The sequence below is a fragment of the Ylistrum balloti genome, unplaced genomic scaffold, assembly GCF_031769215.1.
Source record: "Ylistrum balloti isolate Yb309-2 unplaced genomic scaffold, AGI_CSIRO_Ybal_v1 Utg370126, whole genome shotgun sequence".
Classification (NCBI taxonomy): Eukaryota; Metazoa; Mollusca; class Bivalvia; order Pectinida; family Pectinidae; genus Ylistrum; species Ylistrum balloti.
The window spans coordinates 218,290-236,459 of NW_026782140.1; the positions used below are offsets into that span (position 1 = coordinate 218,290).

At 36.1% G+C, this 18,170-nt stretch overlaps 2 protein-coding genes across 2 annotated transcripts; one reads left to right on the forward strand and one right to left on the reverse strand.

The window, feature by feature from the left end:
- Window positions 1–2,296: 2,296 nt before the first annotated feature.
- On the reverse strand, window positions 2,297–8,053 carry LOC132550524 (DDB1- and CUL4-associated factor 4-like). The gene is made up of 6 exons (XM_060214607.1): window positions 7,940–8,053; window positions 6,905–7,161; window positions 4,580–5,463; window positions 3,883–4,050; window positions 3,313–3,427; window positions 2,297–2,786 (listed from the first exon to the last, which is right to left on the reverse strand). The coding sequence occupies exons 2-6, from the start codon at window positions 7,149–7,151 to the stop codon at window positions 2,533–2,535; spliced, it is 1,668 nt and encodes a 555-aa protein (XP_060070590.1). The 5' UTR covers window positions 7,152–7,161; window positions 7,940–8,053; the 3' UTR covers window positions 2,297–2,532.
- A 258-nt stretch (window positions 8,054–8,311) lies between these two features.
- Window positions 8,312–18,088, forward strand: LOC132550474 (RRP15-like protein). The gene is made up of 5 exons (XM_060214542.1): window positions 8,312–8,408; window positions 14,526–14,854; window positions 15,543–15,628; window positions 16,428–16,617; window positions 17,936–18,088. Exons 1-5 carry the CDS (start codon window positions 8,312–8,314, stop codon window positions 18,074–18,076), a joined length of 843 nt encoding a protein of 280 aa, XP_060070525.1. The 3' UTR covers window positions 18,077–18,088.
- The last annotated feature ends 82 nt before the right edge of the window (window positions 18,089–18,170 follow it).

The window sequence follows — 18,170 nt, forward strand, 5'->3', positions numbered from 1 at the left end:
ACCCTATAGTGATCACTCTGTCTGTCCACCAGTTCAGTAAGAGATACCCTATAGTGATCACTCTGTCTGTCCACCAGTTCAGTAAGAGATACCCTATAGTGATCACTCTGTCTGTCCACCAGTTCAGTTAGAGATACCCTATAGTGATCACTGTCCACCATTTTACAAGAAATTTTGAAGAATTACGTACTGTTATATTCATGTTTATGTAATGGAGGTTACCTGAGTAAACAAGTAAATGATGTTAATATGTTTCTAAAAATAGAACATGAACTTTTATTGTCAAGTACTGGGGTTACATTACTTACACCACATCACCTGTGCATATTAAGGACCTAAATATGTCTCCACCACTTGTCTAGATCAAACTCTTCACCCATTTTTATGTCGGCCAAGTCAGTAGATTTGTGAATAGTGTACAGAGGACCAAAACTACATTTTATGTGACCTACCATGACTGTGAAACCAGGTATGTATGTAGATGTCACCAACTTCACAACATACCTGTGATGATAATTCAACACATCAGTCCAACATCCCAAAGTACCAGTATGACCTATCATATCTGTAAAAGTTATGTATGATACCTGGAATGTTAACCATACATACATCTATATATGGAGAGAAAAAGCCTGTAGAGGTGGCCACCAGTATGCATAAAAAAGGATGACTCAGCTCACCTGTAAAGGTGACTTGATACACCTGTAAAGGTGACTTGATACACCTGCAAAGGTGACTTGATACACCTGTAAAGGTGACTATGCATGCTTGTAAGTGTGACCCATCACACCTGTAAAGGTGACTTGATACACCTGTAAAGGTGACTATGCACTCTTGTAAGTGTGACCCATCACACCTGTAAAGGTGACTTGATACACCTGTAAAGGTGACTATGCACTCTTGTAAGTGTGACCCATCACACCTGTAAAGATGATTCAGCATACTTCAAAATATGATGAATGCAGGACTACTGATGTTTGATATAATGTTTATTTCCAGTTTTTAACTCAGGTATCAAGAGAAACAGGTCAGAGAACTGTGTGGGCTTTTAGTTTGTATCTAAGCACAATATCTTTAAAAATACTGTAAGAAAACTTTTATGAATACTTTCCCATGCAATTTTTACACTGCCAAATCAGGAATGACACATGTTTATCCTGATCAATGAATATTGCTCAGAAGTTCACTGTGATTTTACATCATCGAAGACCATCAGTAGAATGTTTACAATTAATAGATTAATACACATGGTTAAGCTTTTTGTGTGTTTATATAAAACTGCAAAGGGAGATAATCAAATTTCATAAAAATTTCGCGATTTTATGAGCATATCAACTATTTATGTAATAACTGTACATTTATACAAGGAGAGTAATGTGAAGTTTACATGTCTTAACAATGAATTGAATCACTTTTGGAATATAATCTGGTATTATGTACAGCTATCGTTAATTTGTCAAATTGTGTTGTATCTTTTTTAATGAACATTTTATGTAACAACTACATTCCACGATATATTTATTTAAATGATATTGTTTATAATAAAATGTTTTTCAACCATGTCTATTTGTTATATACATTGATACAATTTTTAGTCCTGACTCCTGTGCACGCCACTATGGATGGATGGTGATACATTAGCACTGTTCCTGATGGACACAATAGACAGGTGAACTCTAGAGACAGTACACAGACAATACACATAATGACAGAGACGTTATCATCACAGCCATTATCAATCATATGCTCTACATCAGTACTTCTGTCAACAACATTTACACGGAGCTACTTCACTGACTTTGGATTGCTTTAGATTAAAAGTTAAAATTACTATACACAGAACTGATAGAGATTTAAACAATACTTCTGCATCTTTAAACCTTCTTTGTGTTTTTTGTTTATAAAATAAAACTTTATTATCACCTCTCAGGTTTTCTTTAACTTTGTGCAGTTACATCAACAATCCATTGGTAAAGTATATAAATAATACCTAAAAACAGATTATGGATTCAACACAGTTTTGTAATTTTGTCATAAAATCTTATGTTACAAAAACAGCAGGGCTTTAAACACAGGAGACGCACCGAAATATTCTTCATATTTAATATTTAACAAGAAAATCAGTAGAGAGATTTTGCCCCTCAAAAATATCATTGGTCTTGGCTATTGGTCAGTTGGTCTTAGCTTTTATTATGAAGTGAAGTTATCGTACACATGTGAGAAAGTCTTATCTCAGGGTGATTTACTCAAATATCCATTCTGATTTCATTACATAATTGAAAAAACAGCTCAACAATTTTCACATGTCCAAGTAACTTTATATAACTGTCCTTTAGACACAATCAAAATATCATTGACAGTGCATACAAACATACATGAATGTTTCGTAAGTTTCAACTTTTTTTTTTCTTTTTCTTTTTTCCTCAATTTGAACACGACTTCCCTGTCAAACTTTTCCATAAATTTATCTTTGTGTTGAATCGGCATGATGTAATGTTGAGGTAAACGCCTTTTCATATAAGACTGGTCTGGTCAGAAATAGATGGGAGTAGTGACATATGTACAATCTGGAGAATGGGTGTCATCTATTGCATCCATGCTTGGGTAAAGGTAGAACCTGTCACCAAGGCCCATCAGCAGGCCAGCATTTCCCTCCTCTCCTGCCCACCGCTCTGAATAAGCCACTGTGGGGATAAAATCCTGTGCAAGAGCGGATGGAGGTGGTATGGTCCTCATTAATGCTCCTGTCTTAAGACACCAGAATCTGATGTAACCATCAGAGTCAGCTGTTAAATGACAAAAAAAGAAAATACATAGACTTGACCCAATACTAATACATGGATGCCAGGTAATTATTTCAGACAACTAAGCATTAATTAACTGCCAAGGGCTGGCAATAATGCTGTAAGTGAATGTGCTGCAAATACATGACTCGAATGACAAAACTTAGCAAGTTCACATCCTACTGACACAAAAAGATATATTAGAGTGCAAAGCTGTATCATTGTGTTGATATATTTTACTGAAAGCATCCTCAGGGGAAGTTTGTCTAAAAATCCTGTGAAAAGGGCTTAGATCCCAAGGCCACAACACTAGAAATCTTAATAATAATAATAATAATAACAATAATAATTTGACTTGCAAATAAACATTATTCTGAATAAAAATATTTTTTTGCCACAATGACTTAGGTGAAATTTTATTTTATTTTTCTATGGGATGATTCATAAAGGAAACATCTGTACTAAAAAATTTCTTATCCTTAATCTGTGAAATTGTTTGCTACACATATTACAAACAAACTGAACTTGCCTCCATAAACAAATCGTTCCTGGTCATCCACATGGATGGGTATACATTGATACTGGTTTTTTAAGCCTTGGTATTGCTGAACAACTTTCCTCATTCGAAGGTCCCATAGACACACCTACAAAATAAAGTGATAGCTGATATGGTCCTATCCTTATTATACTTTCAGGTCATAGAGCACACAACAGTACTGAGGAGGTCTGTCTCTTACTGTTTTTGTAAAGTGCATCAAAATATAGAATTAAGAAACCAATCGCTACATGATGTACATAACATTACATCCATATGTCAGTACTACACTGAACAACCTAAATGGACACCAACGATTGCTTGCATGTTACTTGATATAAAGGTGAAACGTTCAACAATGTTATTTTCACATATTTTTTCTTTTTTTCTCTTACAGATACATGTCTGATTAACATTAAGTTTACAATGACAATATTCCTATAGGTGTGGAAACATTCAGTCACACCAACATGTGTACAAGTTCAAATGTCCACAGCCATCAGATAGTACAGACTACAGGAAGTCTACATTACATCTAACAAAATATAACAAAGGTGTACATACTTTGCCATGAACATCACTAGCTAGTAGTTTGGTATCATCCTGAAACAGTCGTAGACTACAGACACTACAGGACTGGCTCATGCTTGTAGTAGGGCGTGTGGATACACTGCGTAGGTCATGTGACAAGATCTGGTTCTTCCGTGTCCCAGAGTACAGACAATAGCGAGTCTGAAGTATGCAACAGACATCTGACAAAATTGTTTTCTGCACTAGCACAGTAACGATAAATACTTTTATGTATTACAATAATAATCTTACAATATCATCAATAGAGGCACTGTATTAAATGCTTACTTCAGCTGATGTATTTTAATTATTATGGTAGTCATCTTGAAAGCCAAACTATATTTAACAAAATTGTGGTGAGCAGCCTTACCGAACATATCCTTAATGTTGCATTAATTATTAAGTTTCATAGTCAGAATCTAAAATAGACACAAGTGACATTCTTTGCTTGATAAAGTTTGAATTATGACATGCAAAACAATAACTTATATTGAATATAATAATAAAGATTGAGGTAGGTCCAATTAAAAGTTGAGGTATGGTAGCAAAAGTAGTGTTTATGGAACTGACTCAGAGTTTAATTGAAGTAAAACAACGAGGTAGGTTTAATAGGTAACACATTCCACGCATTCTCTCCCATCTTACCTTCAGATCCAAAATCCATGTCAGGGGTCCTTACTGAAAGTCTTACCTTTGTGTCAAATATCTGTACAAGTGGATCACTATTATAGGTGTTTAGTTCCCAGAGACGCCTGGTTTCCACATCGAGAAGAAGACCACATTTCTCACTACCTACACTGAAGTTCTGTCCCTGTGTATTCCAGGCACAGGTCCATGTACACTTGTGACCCAGACTAAACTCAAGGTCATTTTCTCTGTCTGAAGTTTGAGGAAATTGACGTATCCTAGCCATGCTCACTTCATCACCGACCCATGTGAAGGACATGGTGGTAAACAGAACATGTCTACCTCTATTGTTGCCATAGTTACGTTTCAGGTCAGCCCAACATAAATTTGTCACTTTGTTCCAGATGACTAAAGAAGAAAATTCTGGAGACTCTATATTGACACTTAACCGACTCTGAATATTTGTACGCTTGTCTCTCTTTATATCTAACATCTGAATATTGTAATTACTTATTTCCTGTTTGCTCCAAAGTCCAAGAACACAATCTGTATTTTCACTAACCACCATTTTATGAACATGTTCTAGTTTACTATAAGTTGGTTGAATCCGGCTGACAAGTCTTTGACAACCAGCAGGAGTTGAATTAATGTTGGAAATTCTTTTAAAGGCAAACAAATGATCAAATTTTTGTACTGATATTACACCACCGCATAAATCATTCAATAGATGAGGTAGATCTGTGCAGCTTTTTACTCCTAAAGTCTTAACTCTTGATGATCTATGTTTTTCATACGATTCTCGACAGGATATTTCTTTTAAACGAAGTTGTTCCTTTTCCTTCCTTTGAATTGTCTCTCTTGTCACTGTGCTACTGCTGGTGCTGTTGTGGTTTGGCTGGATGCGAAAGTACTTTCTCTTCTCTGCATCAAAATAAAAGCCTGGTATATCTGCACAATAGTCAAGGAATCCTCAGATAACGACTATGAATTTATATCATGAGGTAAGTAAACCACGGCACAGACTCGTCTTATCACGAGGTAAGTAAACCACGGCACAGACTCGTCTTTGTCATGAGGTAAGTAAACCACGGCACAGATTCGTCTTTGTCACGAGGTAAGTAAACCACGGCACAGACTCGTCTTTGTCATGAGGTAAGTAAACCACGGCACAGACTCGTCTTGTCACGAGGTAAGTAAACCACGGCACAGACTCGTCTTATCACGAGGTAAGTAAACCACGGCACAGACTCGTCTTTGTCATGAGGTAAGTAAACCACGGCACAGACTCGTCTTGTCATGAGGTAAGTAAACCACGGCACAGACTCGTCTTGTCACGAGGTAAGTAAACCACGGCACAGACTCATCTCATCATTGTATTAATATATATATATTAAAAATAATAAAAAAGTAACAATAAGTGTCGTATGAAATATACCACATGGAAAGCAAAATTTCATGTCATTATTTAAAGCCTAACGAGTTCAAAAGAGGTCCGTCCAAAAATAAAATACTGGACCTCTTATTGATTAGAGTTAACAAAACTCATCCAGTTGTCAATGAGATCAAACAGAAACTTAATGAGATCTCCGGAGAAAGAAAATACCAAAAATGGAAAATGTTGATTATGAAGACTACAAAGGCTGAATCTACTCTCTTTGAAATTCAGACGTATGAGAGGGGACATGATAGAGGTGTTCATAACACTAATTGAGAAATATGACAGGAGGGTAACGACCAGCCTACTACAACTTAACCTAATCACAAGGGGTAACTCAATGAAACTGATGAAAACCCATTGCAGGAAGGACGAACAAAAGTACAGCATTACTCTTCAAGTAGATGACTTATGGAACAGTCTGCCAGACCATGTAATAGCAGCACCAAATGTCCATCAATTTGAAAACAGACTTGATAAACTACAGGAGAACTATCCAATGAAGTACAACTTCTACATAAAGTACAGACCTGTCATCGGGAGGAATATTAACTAGATTTAGAAAATTTTCTGAGCTGCCTATAAGAACCAAGAAAAGGTCCTGCAGGCGGTTACAACATAAATAACATAAGTAAAGAAAGTATGTTGGGAGATAGTCTCACAGTGGCAGGAAATCAGAGTGCCTGGAGAATACCTGCATATTTTAATCATTCCAAAAGATTTGTAATTCCTCTGCGGTAAGTTTATCAGCAAACGTCAGTTTATTGAGTATACTTGAACTGCGACGTCTTCAATGTAACAATGATAACAACACTACAAAACAAATGATACCCAATCTGACTCTCACTGAATTATCATTGTAGTCTGTGTTTACCAGAGAAACTTTCCAGAAGTCTGAAATCAAGTGTCTCATTCATTGATTAACATATAAATATCCACCTCTTGAAAGGATACCTAATGTATCTGCTGGTCCCATGTTATTCTCAGTTGTCTCCAACTTTTTCTGGTGACATCGGTTTCTCATCCTGTTCTGCTGTCTGCTGGTATTTTGCCGACTTGGTTGTCGACCATCCTTCCCCAGATCACTAGAACACCCATCATCTCTGCCAGATTTACTTGTCTTTGGTCTTCTCTTGTGTTCAGTGTATCTAGACTGTCTATCCTGTTTTTGCCATTTAGCTATCAATTCATTTCTTTTCATGATGTATAACCTGCAAAATTAGTAGGAATTTGTTATATGAAAGCTGCTTTAAAATTTTGAAGGATCACCAAGACTAAAGGTAGTAATTGTGTGTTTGCAGTCAGATATATAGGGTGAATGATTCTTTGCAACAAGTAGTTCAGCAATAATTAATTTGGTAGAATAAATAGTGAAAAGAGAATTTGCCTGTTTTGAAGGGTAAGAAAGTGATCTTCATTAATGGCAGTTTGGCTGTTGATCTTTAGCGAGAATACTAAGGAATCCTAGTAAATAATTTACCTATTCTAATCAAGTGTCAATGAGACCAAAGATTATATCTTTGTTGTATACAAGTCTCTTATTTGCCCATTTCACACCTAGTTTGTTGAAACAAAAAGTACATGGCAAAGTATTGTTAAAGAAAAGGTTCAGGCTATCCTTCTCATGTGCAAAGAAATGCTTTCTATGTAAAAACACAAACATTTCACGCTTTACGTAATAAGCATTAGCAACGATATTCAAGTTACACTGGTAAAAGTTTTACCATCTTAATTCTGTGTTTCACGAGCTGTTACCCCTGGTTTAGCATTCCTGATCTAAATAGATAGTTGTCATTCCACAGTATAAACAACGACTGTAGGTATTTTGAAATTGAAAATTTCATGTGTAAACACATTATTCTATGTGTGGTGCTATAAAAATAACTGCCTAACGTACTCACAAAATATATTTCAATGTGGACAAATTGTGCAAAGGCAATATATTGAAGTTCTGTTACTCTGAATATGAAGAGAACGCATCGTAATTACCGTGATAACACTTTATAACATGGACGTTTGACGCTTATAGAGCTCGGTGTTTGAGTTTAGTCAATACCACATCGTACGAAGAAATAAAAGCCAACTTTGATCAACATGCCCATCAACATCCACTGTTTACAATCTCAACTTCCGGTAAACCATATAAAAATATTTCCAATTGGATATAAAACGAAAAAAATGAGCTTACTTTCTAAATTTGCATCATATTGCGAATTAAATACCTATTCCAGCAAAAGATAAAAAGACATTGTTCAGTATTGACAGCTCAGTATTGTTTACTTACATTTGAAATATATTTTCATATATTTTTCTTCGAGTAGTTTCGTATAACCATTTGGAAGTTATATCAACTGTAGCATCATGGCGGCCGCGCACGTGGAACCGTCTGGCGATCTGACTGGAAATGTTGATTTTAGCTCTGACGACAGTGATGTAGATGATAATGATATAGAGACAGGTATGTAGTACTTTCCCAAAACGACAATTATCAAAAAACCCTTCAGGGGTTTGTTCGCGAAAGTTTGTTTAATTATACAAGTGATGTATTTGTTGAAACTATTTCGATAATTTAAAGTTATATACAGCTGATTTAATGGTTAAGGGTACCACGTGTTTTATGCTTCTGAAATTAAGCATCTTATACAGTTATAAAATGGTCTATTCGCAATTAAGTTGATATATATATATATATATGTCTAAACACATTCAAATAACATCATGTCGGAAATAAATGAAAGAAAACCCAGAGAGTAATATTGTGATACATGGGATTCCAGAATGCGACTCAAGCACAAGAGATATCAGAATTTCCCACGATACAGACAAGGTGAAGGATATACTGCAAAAATGCAATGTTAGGACTGAGAATACAGAGGAAATAATCACTAAAGCAATTGGGCTTGGGAGTTATAAAAAAAAGATTCGCTACAGGAGGATAAGCAACCAAAACCCCGACCTTTGCTTATAACACTGAGTTCAATAAAACAGAAGAAGACACTGATCAAACATTTAAAAAAAACCTAGGAGGAGATGAAAGTGTCAGGAACATAAAAATCAGTAATGACCTTACAAAGTCAGAACAAGAACAAGAGATGAAACTTTGGAAAGAGGCTAAACAAAAATAGCAGTCACAATCATGGGGGAATTTACTTTCAAACTACGGAGCTCCCCTTGGGCCAGAAAAGTTATGAAAATCAGAGTGTAAAGATCAGAGGTAGAAAATACCAGAACATTATTGAAAGCAAACATAGCACAGTCACATTTTCGATTCTTCAATGCAGACCAATTAAAAAACAAGATACCTGAATTAACTCTAAGACTGAACAATATAAATCCAGATATTATTGGAATTACAGAAATAAAGCCGAAAACAAGATCTCTAAATATGAAGCCACAGGAATTCTCTATTAAGAGAAACAATAATATGTTCCATAAGAACATTGATAATGTTATTGGACGAGGTACGATACTCCACATAAACATGCTGCTTCCATCCAGAGAGGTGGAAATAGACACATTGTTCCAGGAAAATATATTCATAGAAATCTCTTTAAATAAACACAAAAAAAATACTTTTTGTATTGATATACAGATCCGATAGTGGAACGGATGAGAGTAATAGAAACTTGATAAGATTAATCAATGAGGTATCAAAGAAAAACTATACTCACTTAGTAATTATGGGGGATTTCAACTATCCGAATATCAACTGGGAAACGTGGAATTCTAAAGGAGATCGTATCGAAACACAAGAATATAGATTCCACAACTGCTTACAAGACAATTTCTCATGGCAAAATCAACTAACCTACACGATGGAGAGGAAATGACACACCCCATGATTTAGATCTTGTAATAACTAACAAGGAAAGCACCGTTACATCAATAGAGTACCAGAGTATACTGGAGAAGAGTGACCAGTGTTATTCTTCTGAGCATAGTCTGTAATACAAGGATAACATGTAGAAACATACCTAAGAAATGTTACAAAAAAGCATACTATGAGCAAATAAACAACGAAATCAGAGAGACCAACTGGAAAGATTTATTAAATGAAGATAGGGACATCCATGAAACTGGCAAATTTTTAAAAGCAAAATTCAGGACTTAATTGATATCTATGTGCCATCCAAAATTATTAAAACCAGAAAAAACAACAAACATCAATTTCCAATTGATTAGGACACACTAGCTAAAATAAGGAAGAAGTATGCACTCTCCAAAAAAGTAACAGAAAGATCTGATACAGAAGTAAAGAGAAAATATAGCAGAGCAAGGAACCAAGTTAAGTCAAAGACAAGAAAACTATGTGAGGAATTTGAACAATCCATTGCTGAACAAGCCAAATGTAACCCTAAGCTGATCTGGAAATATATTAACTCAAAAACTAAATCCAAAGATGAAATAACAGAACTCTACGAAAACCAACTGGACAACAAATCTCAAATAGTGGCCTCAGGCAAACTTCTTTCAAAGCGTAAGGAGAGATACCTGAACTAACACACATTAAAACAAGCAGCAATATGAAAACACTTGTGATAACCAATGAAATGGTTACCAGGGTACTCAATAACTTAAATCCAAATAAATCACCAGGCTTAGATAACATGCATCCAGAATTCCTGAAGACTGCCTCCACCATAGCGATACCACTAGCACTGATATTCAACCAAACTCTTCGAGAGGGATCCATTCCTGTTGATTGGAAGCATGCAAGAGTGTGTGCAATATTTAAAAAGGGAGACAAGGTAGCAGCAGGGAATCACAGGCCAGTCAGCCTTACATCTGTGGTATGTAAAGTAATGGAAACAATCATTCACGGGCATATAAATGACTATGCGATCACACATGCTTTTCTCTTAAAGGCAATATGGATTTATATCGGGCCATTCAACTTCAATTCAGTTGTTAGATGTACTGGATAAATGGACAGAGGCTATGGATAAAGGTTAGAGAATCAATTGCATATATATGGATTATCAGAAAGCTTTTGACAGAGTACCACACCGAAGATTATTAAGTAAAATTAGATCATACAATATTTCGGAACAAATTGTCAGATGGATAGAAAGTTTTTTGAATGGGAGAAAACAGCATGTAAGAATAAATGACAAGCAGTCTGAATGGAATGACGTATCATCTGGCATTCCCCAGGGATCAGTCCTAGGCCCCTTGCTGTTTGTCATTTTTGTAAATGATTTACCAGATATTGTAAAATCAGATATGTATCTATTTGCAGACGATACAAAAATTTTCAGGGTAATCAAGAGAGAAGAAGACAAAGTAATACTTCAAGAAGATCTAAATACCATGGGAGAATGGAGTGAGAAATGGCTATTAAAATTTCATCCGGATAAATGCTAACATATGTTGGTCGGAAAAGATCCTGCACAGATAGATGGAACAGGAGCAAAGTACCAATTACTGGGGAATAGTCTAAAAGTCACTGATAAGGACAAAGACATTGGAGTAATGGTAAATTCTTAACTTTCTTTCCAAGACCACATAAGTGAAAAAGTGAAGAAAGCAAATAAAATTTTCGGATTGTTAAGAAGAACATTTCAGTTTATGAATTCTAAAACTTTTCTTCTGATGTACAAAAGCTTGGTGAGATCACAACTGGATTACGCAAGTTCTGTTTGGTCACTAGTAATAGTGAAAGATATAGATAAGCTGGAGTCAATTCAACGAAGGGCCACAAAAAGGATTCGTGCAATTTTGTAAAGCTTAAGATGTACCCTGAGAGGTCAGCTATGTTGACCTTGAAAAATAGTTCTGCACATAAAATACACTATGCCGAAAACGCGAATGCCGTTACTGAGAAATTGCGACTTTTCTGAAAAACACACCTTTGGCTGAGAGGCGTTGACCTCGTTTTCGGGCACCCAAACCTGTGACGTCATAAGTTCAACGCTTTTGTTGATGCAGCCATATTGTCTTTACTGTGCTACATGTGATTGTGATCTGTTTTGGGATTTTCCGTGGTAATTTCTTTGTTTATTTACGTGAAAGTACTTCACATCTTCGCAATATCTAAGGTAGTGAACGAGGGGTCGGTGAATTAGCGCTTAAATCCGCTAAAATGGCTTCCTATCAAGGAGGGAAGCGGTGTGTATGGTTGTCCTAACACTAACACGGATGGGGTGTCGATGCATGACGTCGATAAATAAAACTGATTGTTGATTAAATAAAAGTATATTTGTTAGGTTGATATTTTGTTATTAATTCTACAACTAAACATTTTAAATTGATAGGCTAGCCTATGACTTGGGCGGTCATAGGAATATAATTCCTTCATAATCGTGAACGCCTAATACTCGGAGAAGGCCTAGTCGTGAATGGGTCACGGGAATTTTCACCCCGAGAATTTTCATACTACTATTATATAGTATAGAATAGAATTATTAGAATTTATAGAATAGGTTATGTGTGTATGTTGTTTGTATAAGGTGTATTTGGTTTTTAGATCTTCCAGCAGACGATGTTGTTTAGTTATTAATTTTGCGATCGTAAAAATAACCATAAGATCACCAATCTTGATTTGAAAACACAGTTCACAGTGTAGAGATGTCATCTAAACTCATAATCACACCTGTGCCAGGTTAGGTAATTAGCACCTCTGTGGCTGGAAAAAAACAATTGTGACACCTGTGAGGCGACACGCCTGTCGGCTAACAAAAGACGCGTACCAGTGCTGGGGTAAAAACCAGTCAAATAATTGTTTAAACTTCTAGAACATCAAATTTTTATTATTAACACAGCGGAGGGTGTTATAATTGGTTGTTGACACCCTATCTATATATATCCATAGTGCTACGAAAATTCCCTGGAAAGAAAAATTCCCCTCGGACGAAACTTCTTCGGTAAGAAAATTCCTGACACCTCGTGAAAGTATGCATAGTCTTGCACAAACGTGATTTCCCGACGTCAGAAATTGTTGATCGAGACTTGAAGATAGTAAAATTAGTCCAAAACCACACCCAATTTTATTTTGTTTCTTTGAAATGACGATTCACTGTTCGACTACTTTCACGACTACTGGTGAGACCCAGTGAAGTACGTGCCAATCTATGTTGCCCAAGCGATCGTCACTTTTCGAAGGGTCATTTTCCTCCTCACTGGATACATCGTCTTGTAATTCCAGTTCAAATCGGTAGGGCTGGATTCCGTCTTCAGACATATCATTCACACCATAATCAGACTCCTCAAAACTCATGCTCAAATCGCTCTCAGTTGCGGTGTCGTTGTCACTGTCAGTCATGTTGACTGCCATTTCTGTTGAACTTATGACGTCACATGTAGAAGAGCCTCGATTCCACGGAAATGACGATTCGGCTGATTAGGTCTGGGCGGACAGGTGAAAATCGACAACTTTGAGCTTTAATAACTCGACACTGGGGCGACGGATTTTGACGGGGTTTTCATTATTATTATTTTTACGGCATTCTTAACATTATATCTAAATATAAAATTACACTCAGGGTAAACTTTAAGATGGACGTAGGAATAAGAAGTGGTCGAGGACACTCTAAAACACTTTCTTCAACAACACATGACCAACAGAAGAGGAAATATCTTTGCTATAAGAACTGTAAAAACATGGAATAATCTTACAGAAGACATTGCATCTGCTCCAAATATAAATACTTTTAAAAACAAACTGGATAAGTCTTGGAAAAAACAAGATATTGTATATAATTATAGAGCTACTGTAAACTAAACGGGAAATGAACTTTAACCACACTAGTATAATTCTGAGTCTGGTGAAGAGGAACACTACTATACTATTCATGTCCACAAGTACCTGTGTATACGAGTACATTCTTTGTAATCATACTGACTTATTTATTTTCAGAAGAAGTGAAATGTTTGGATACCTTGGTAGTACCTGGTTCCAAATGTAGAATTAGTCATTACCATCACCTCTAGATGCATAGGAATTTAAAAAGAACAGTTATTTTAAGGAATTCCTTGTATGGTTTTGAGTTTTTTTGTAACTATCAGGGCAACATTGAATGAACATAAATGTTGTTTTAGCATTAGTGGTTGAAACGGTTGGATCTGCTAAACCCACAAGATACCTAGGCTGATCTATGGAATATCAGCCCATGCAGTTTGAGGGGTCCAGCCACATACACCTGCATATGGCAGGGAATATTTTCTTAAATTTTATACTATTTAGGACAGGTTAAAATAGACAAAACTTTATTTTTGATTCATTGTTTTCTTTAAATCTTGAGCTTTACATATTTCATTTCCAAGGTGAATTCATTTATCATGGAATAATTCTGGGTCACCTGATCTGTTCAACTGTGGGTTGGTGAAGGCTGCCATCAGAGTGAATTATTGTTCATAGTACATAATAGCTTATGACTTGTGGAGAATAGGATAATTAATTAGTCCTTTGTATATTTCAGTCTTGGGCTGATTCGGCTTCTGTTGCAAAATCTAAATTACCTAGTCCTTTCTTTTCTTTATAGTTCACCTCCCGAGTCTTTTTCAGTCTTCCTAATATCATTGCCTGTTAATTATTTCATTTTGTTAAAGAAAATCCTGTTCGTGTTAATATTTTCAGGTTCACCTATTCAGGATGGTGATGAAGAGAATGTTGGAGATAGTGCATCAGGAAACAGTGAACTTTCAGACAATGATGAGGTATCAGGGGATGATGAAGCCTCCGGAGACGAGCTTCCAGGGACATCTCACAAAGCTGGTTTGGCTAATGCCATGGCAAAAATTTTAGGAAAACAATTACCAAAGCACACCCAAGTTATCCTTGCTAAAGGAAAGACAGATAAAGAAATTACTCGTAAAAGACAGGAAAAAGAATCTGAAGATGGCAGGGAAGATAAGAAACCAAAGCTTGATGATGAATCAACTGAAAGCTTAGCAAGTTTGGAAAAGGTGAAATATCTTGGACTCTTTACTATATGACAAACATAGAATTATATTGTATGATTAACTAATGCACCATTTAAAACAGCATTAAAGACAACCTGAAGTGGGTGGTTTCCTTTGCTTAATAAAGTAATGTTTGCAAGGAAGGGATTTTCCAGGTGCTGGAGGATACTAAAGGCTCAAAAACTTAAATGACTTCCTCCCGTTTATCTTTCCTGGATTTTCCAGGCGCTGGAGGATACTAAAGGCTCACAAACTTAAATGACTTCCTCCTGTTTATCTTGTTTCTTGTATCTTAATAGATTGAGCCTTCTTGTTTTTTTATTTATTGAATTTGCAGAGAAAGGCCGATTTTCTCAGCACCTTAGTTTTCCCTACGTTGGGATTGCTTTTCAGATCAGAAAGTGTGATTCTAGTTTCAAATTTCTCTCCCCTACAATAAAACATTTGGCACTGACAAACACCAATGTTAAAGAAAACACACTGATCTGGGAGATTTATAATTAAGAGTACTGATGTATGATTCCTTTCGCTTACTAATTGGTGAAAATTTAGAAATAAATGTATAAATGTAGTTATTTTTGCATAAGTCCATAATTTTGAGAAATCATGCAAGAAATCTTCAGAAACACTTTTAGCACTGATTAGCATTGATTAGCACTGATTAGCACTGGCATTGGTATTTCTTTTTTAGAAACGTCTTTGGGAAGCAATGGGCAGAACAAAACCAGACCCCTTGGAACGGGAAAAGGAAAGAGCACTGCAGAGAATTGCTCAAAGGTTTGTGTTTGGTTGAAAGCATTAACATTCACATGCCTTTCTGATAAAATATTGCATTATTGTTGCATTAAAAAAACAAAGTTGAAATAAGTTTTGTGAGATGACAAATTCACTATTTGAACATTACCAGAAATGACAAACACTACAAAATCCTTCAATCTGAGTTTGCCTACCAACATTGTTCATAAACGTTTATGCATAATTAGCTAGGTATATAATTTCTAATTGGCCAATTGATTTCCATGCATTGACTTTACTAAATGTGAATGGATTTCCATAAAATTTGGTTTTGGGGTGTATCTTACAATTTTTCCCTAAGTTTGACTACCAACATACACCACACTTCAACCTTCATTATAAATCATTATACTTAATACCACACATCAAGATCATTTAGTTTCCATAGCTAGTTAGCTTCCAGGTGTCAAAGTTGTAAATCTTTTTAACATCAGCTGTGATGTCATTTTGATAGAGCAGTTGTTATGCTGTAGAGTATGATTGAATTCCCCTATCTGTACGAGAGTTGTGTAAACAGTAGTGGATGTTTCATAATATCGGTCTTGATGTTTGTCTTTATTTGGAGGTAACAGCGATATGATGTCATTAATTGCCTGTACTTTGAGAGTAATTTTCAATAGTACAAGTCTGTTATTCTGCCCATTCTGGATGGGGAGATGTCCAGCTGTATATGTCAATAATTATCCACAATTCTCAAAGAGCAATTGTCCAGTTGTATAATATTGAATTCCATACTTGTAGAGGAGTTGTGTATTTGTATAAAAACATCAATTTATTTTAGGGGAGTTGTTCAACTGTTTAATGCTGTACGTCAACAACAGAAGATATTGGAGGAGAAAAGTGCTGGGCTGACAGAAGCAAAAAAGGCAAAAGTTGTTGGAAATATGACAAAGGGAAAGTTTCTTGATATACTGAAGGGAACAGATAGCAATGCCAACACACAGCCAGACACGGAGCATGCCACAGTCAAGGTTAGTGCTGTATAACATCCAAATCTCCCAGAAAAGGATCTGTAGTTCATCCATCATTTTTTCTGTGCATCATGCATTTTCAATTGCCATTCTCTCCTTAGTGAGCACCAAATCAATTAAAATTGAACTTTGCTAGTTTGGTCCTTAGGGACAAGGCTATTTAAATAGGTGGCCTGTCGCTCCTAGGGTTGGGGTAAATGGGCCCAGAAGGACAAAGGTTTATTTTGGAATGATCTTAGAAATCTTAGTTTTAGAAATGCCACAGCCCAGTAGTAATGGCTGCAGATACTTGATAGTGTAAGGAATCAAAGATGTTCTATAAAAGTCTTCTTGGATCCCTGGCCCTGGGGACATTTTATTTAATTTCGGCTCTTTAACATGAAACAAGGTTTCTCCCAAGGAAAAGGTGAGATATTAGGAAGTATACATTGCAGTTGTGGGTGGACATAACCCAAAGCAAAAAACCCATCTGATCAACTTTATTGGATGAAGACGACGACTTCATAAATATCTTGTTTGCAGCTTTGGTCATAGAACCATTTTATTATTGATAGACCAAGTTGACAATTGGCCAAGTGACTTTATGTCTTGGCGCAGCGTCCAGCATCTGTCCAGCGTCAACTTTTTTCTTTAAACAACTTCTTCTCAATAACCAATGGATGAAATATTTTGATGGTATGTTCCTAGGACAGGGCTCTCGCACCCCATTTTGGGACTGGGGCCCGGGGCCCCTTGAATTGGAAAAAATAATGGTGTTTTCCTTAGAAATGGGGAAAACTTGGGGTCTGAATTGGGAAAAAAAGATACTAATTTGCATTCAGCCCCAAATCTGGCAGATCGAGAGCCCAGTAGGATGAAGTCCGACAAAGTGTGTGAAAGAAATGACCTTGACTTATATACAATGTCACAGGAGTCAATTTTGTTAAGGCATTCAAATGACTTATTCTCATGAACGAAAAGGCCAAGCGGCATGATATATATATACCAGGTGAGCACTGCAGGCCCATTGGGCTTCTTGTTTGAACATTATCGCAAAAATATTGTCTTTAACTTGTAATGTTGAAAATTTAACACAATCTTCTGCCGAATTTCTATTATCTTTATTGCATTCTTATCAAAATGTTTTACACACACCTTTAAAGCATGAATCGTTTGGTGTGTGTACTATTATATATAGCCACTGCAGTTGATTCAGGTCTGGTATATAGACATTATGTTGTAATTATGGATGTACACTTGTAAGTGCTGATAGATATTTCAGAGACAATATTGAGATTGTGAATATACTGCCATCACAAAGTACTCATTACATCCACAGATTAAAGAGGAACCAGGGGAAAAGTGGAGTATACTGCGCGAGGACTTTATGATGGGGGCCAAAATGAAGGACTGGGACAAACAAAGTAGTGATCAAGATTCCAACAATAGTGAACTGACAGATGATTCAGACGATGGATAGTTCTGCCTGTGATGTGGGTTGGGGATGGGTGGGGAAAGGGGAACTTATTTTAATAAAATTGTTAACAATTTGTGCTGGTTTTTTAATTTTGTTT

What these genes read in the sequence shown, in the direction of transcription:
- LOC132550524 (XM_060214607.1), bottom strand. Translation starts at nt 7,151, where the DNA reads ATGAAAAGAAATGAATTGATAGCTAAATGGCAAAAACAGGATAGACAG. An exon ending in TACAGATATTTGACACAAAG is followed by an intron (nt 4,051 to 4,579) that starts GTAAGACTTTCA and finishes TGCATACTTCAG; the next exon opens with ACTCGCTATTGTCTGTACTC. An exon ending in CTAGTGATGTTCATGGCAAA is followed by an intron (nt 3,428 to 3,882) that starts GTATGTACACCT and finishes TTTATTTTGTAG; the next exon opens with GTGTGTCTATGGGACCTTCG.
- LOC132550474 (XM_060214542.1), top strand. Translation starts at nt 8,312, where the DNA reads ATGGCGGCCGCGCACGTGGAACCGTCTGGCGATCTGACTGGAAATGTT. An exon ending in TGATAATGATATAGAGACAG is followed by an intron (nt 8,409 to 14,525) that starts GTATGTAGTACT and finishes TAATATTTTCAG; the next exon opens with GTTCACCTATTCAGGATGGT. An exon ending in CGGAGCATGCCACAGTCAAG is followed by an intron (nt 16,618 to 17,935) that starts GTTAGTGCTGTA and finishes TTACATCCACAG; the next exon opens with ATTAAAGAGGAACCAGGGGA.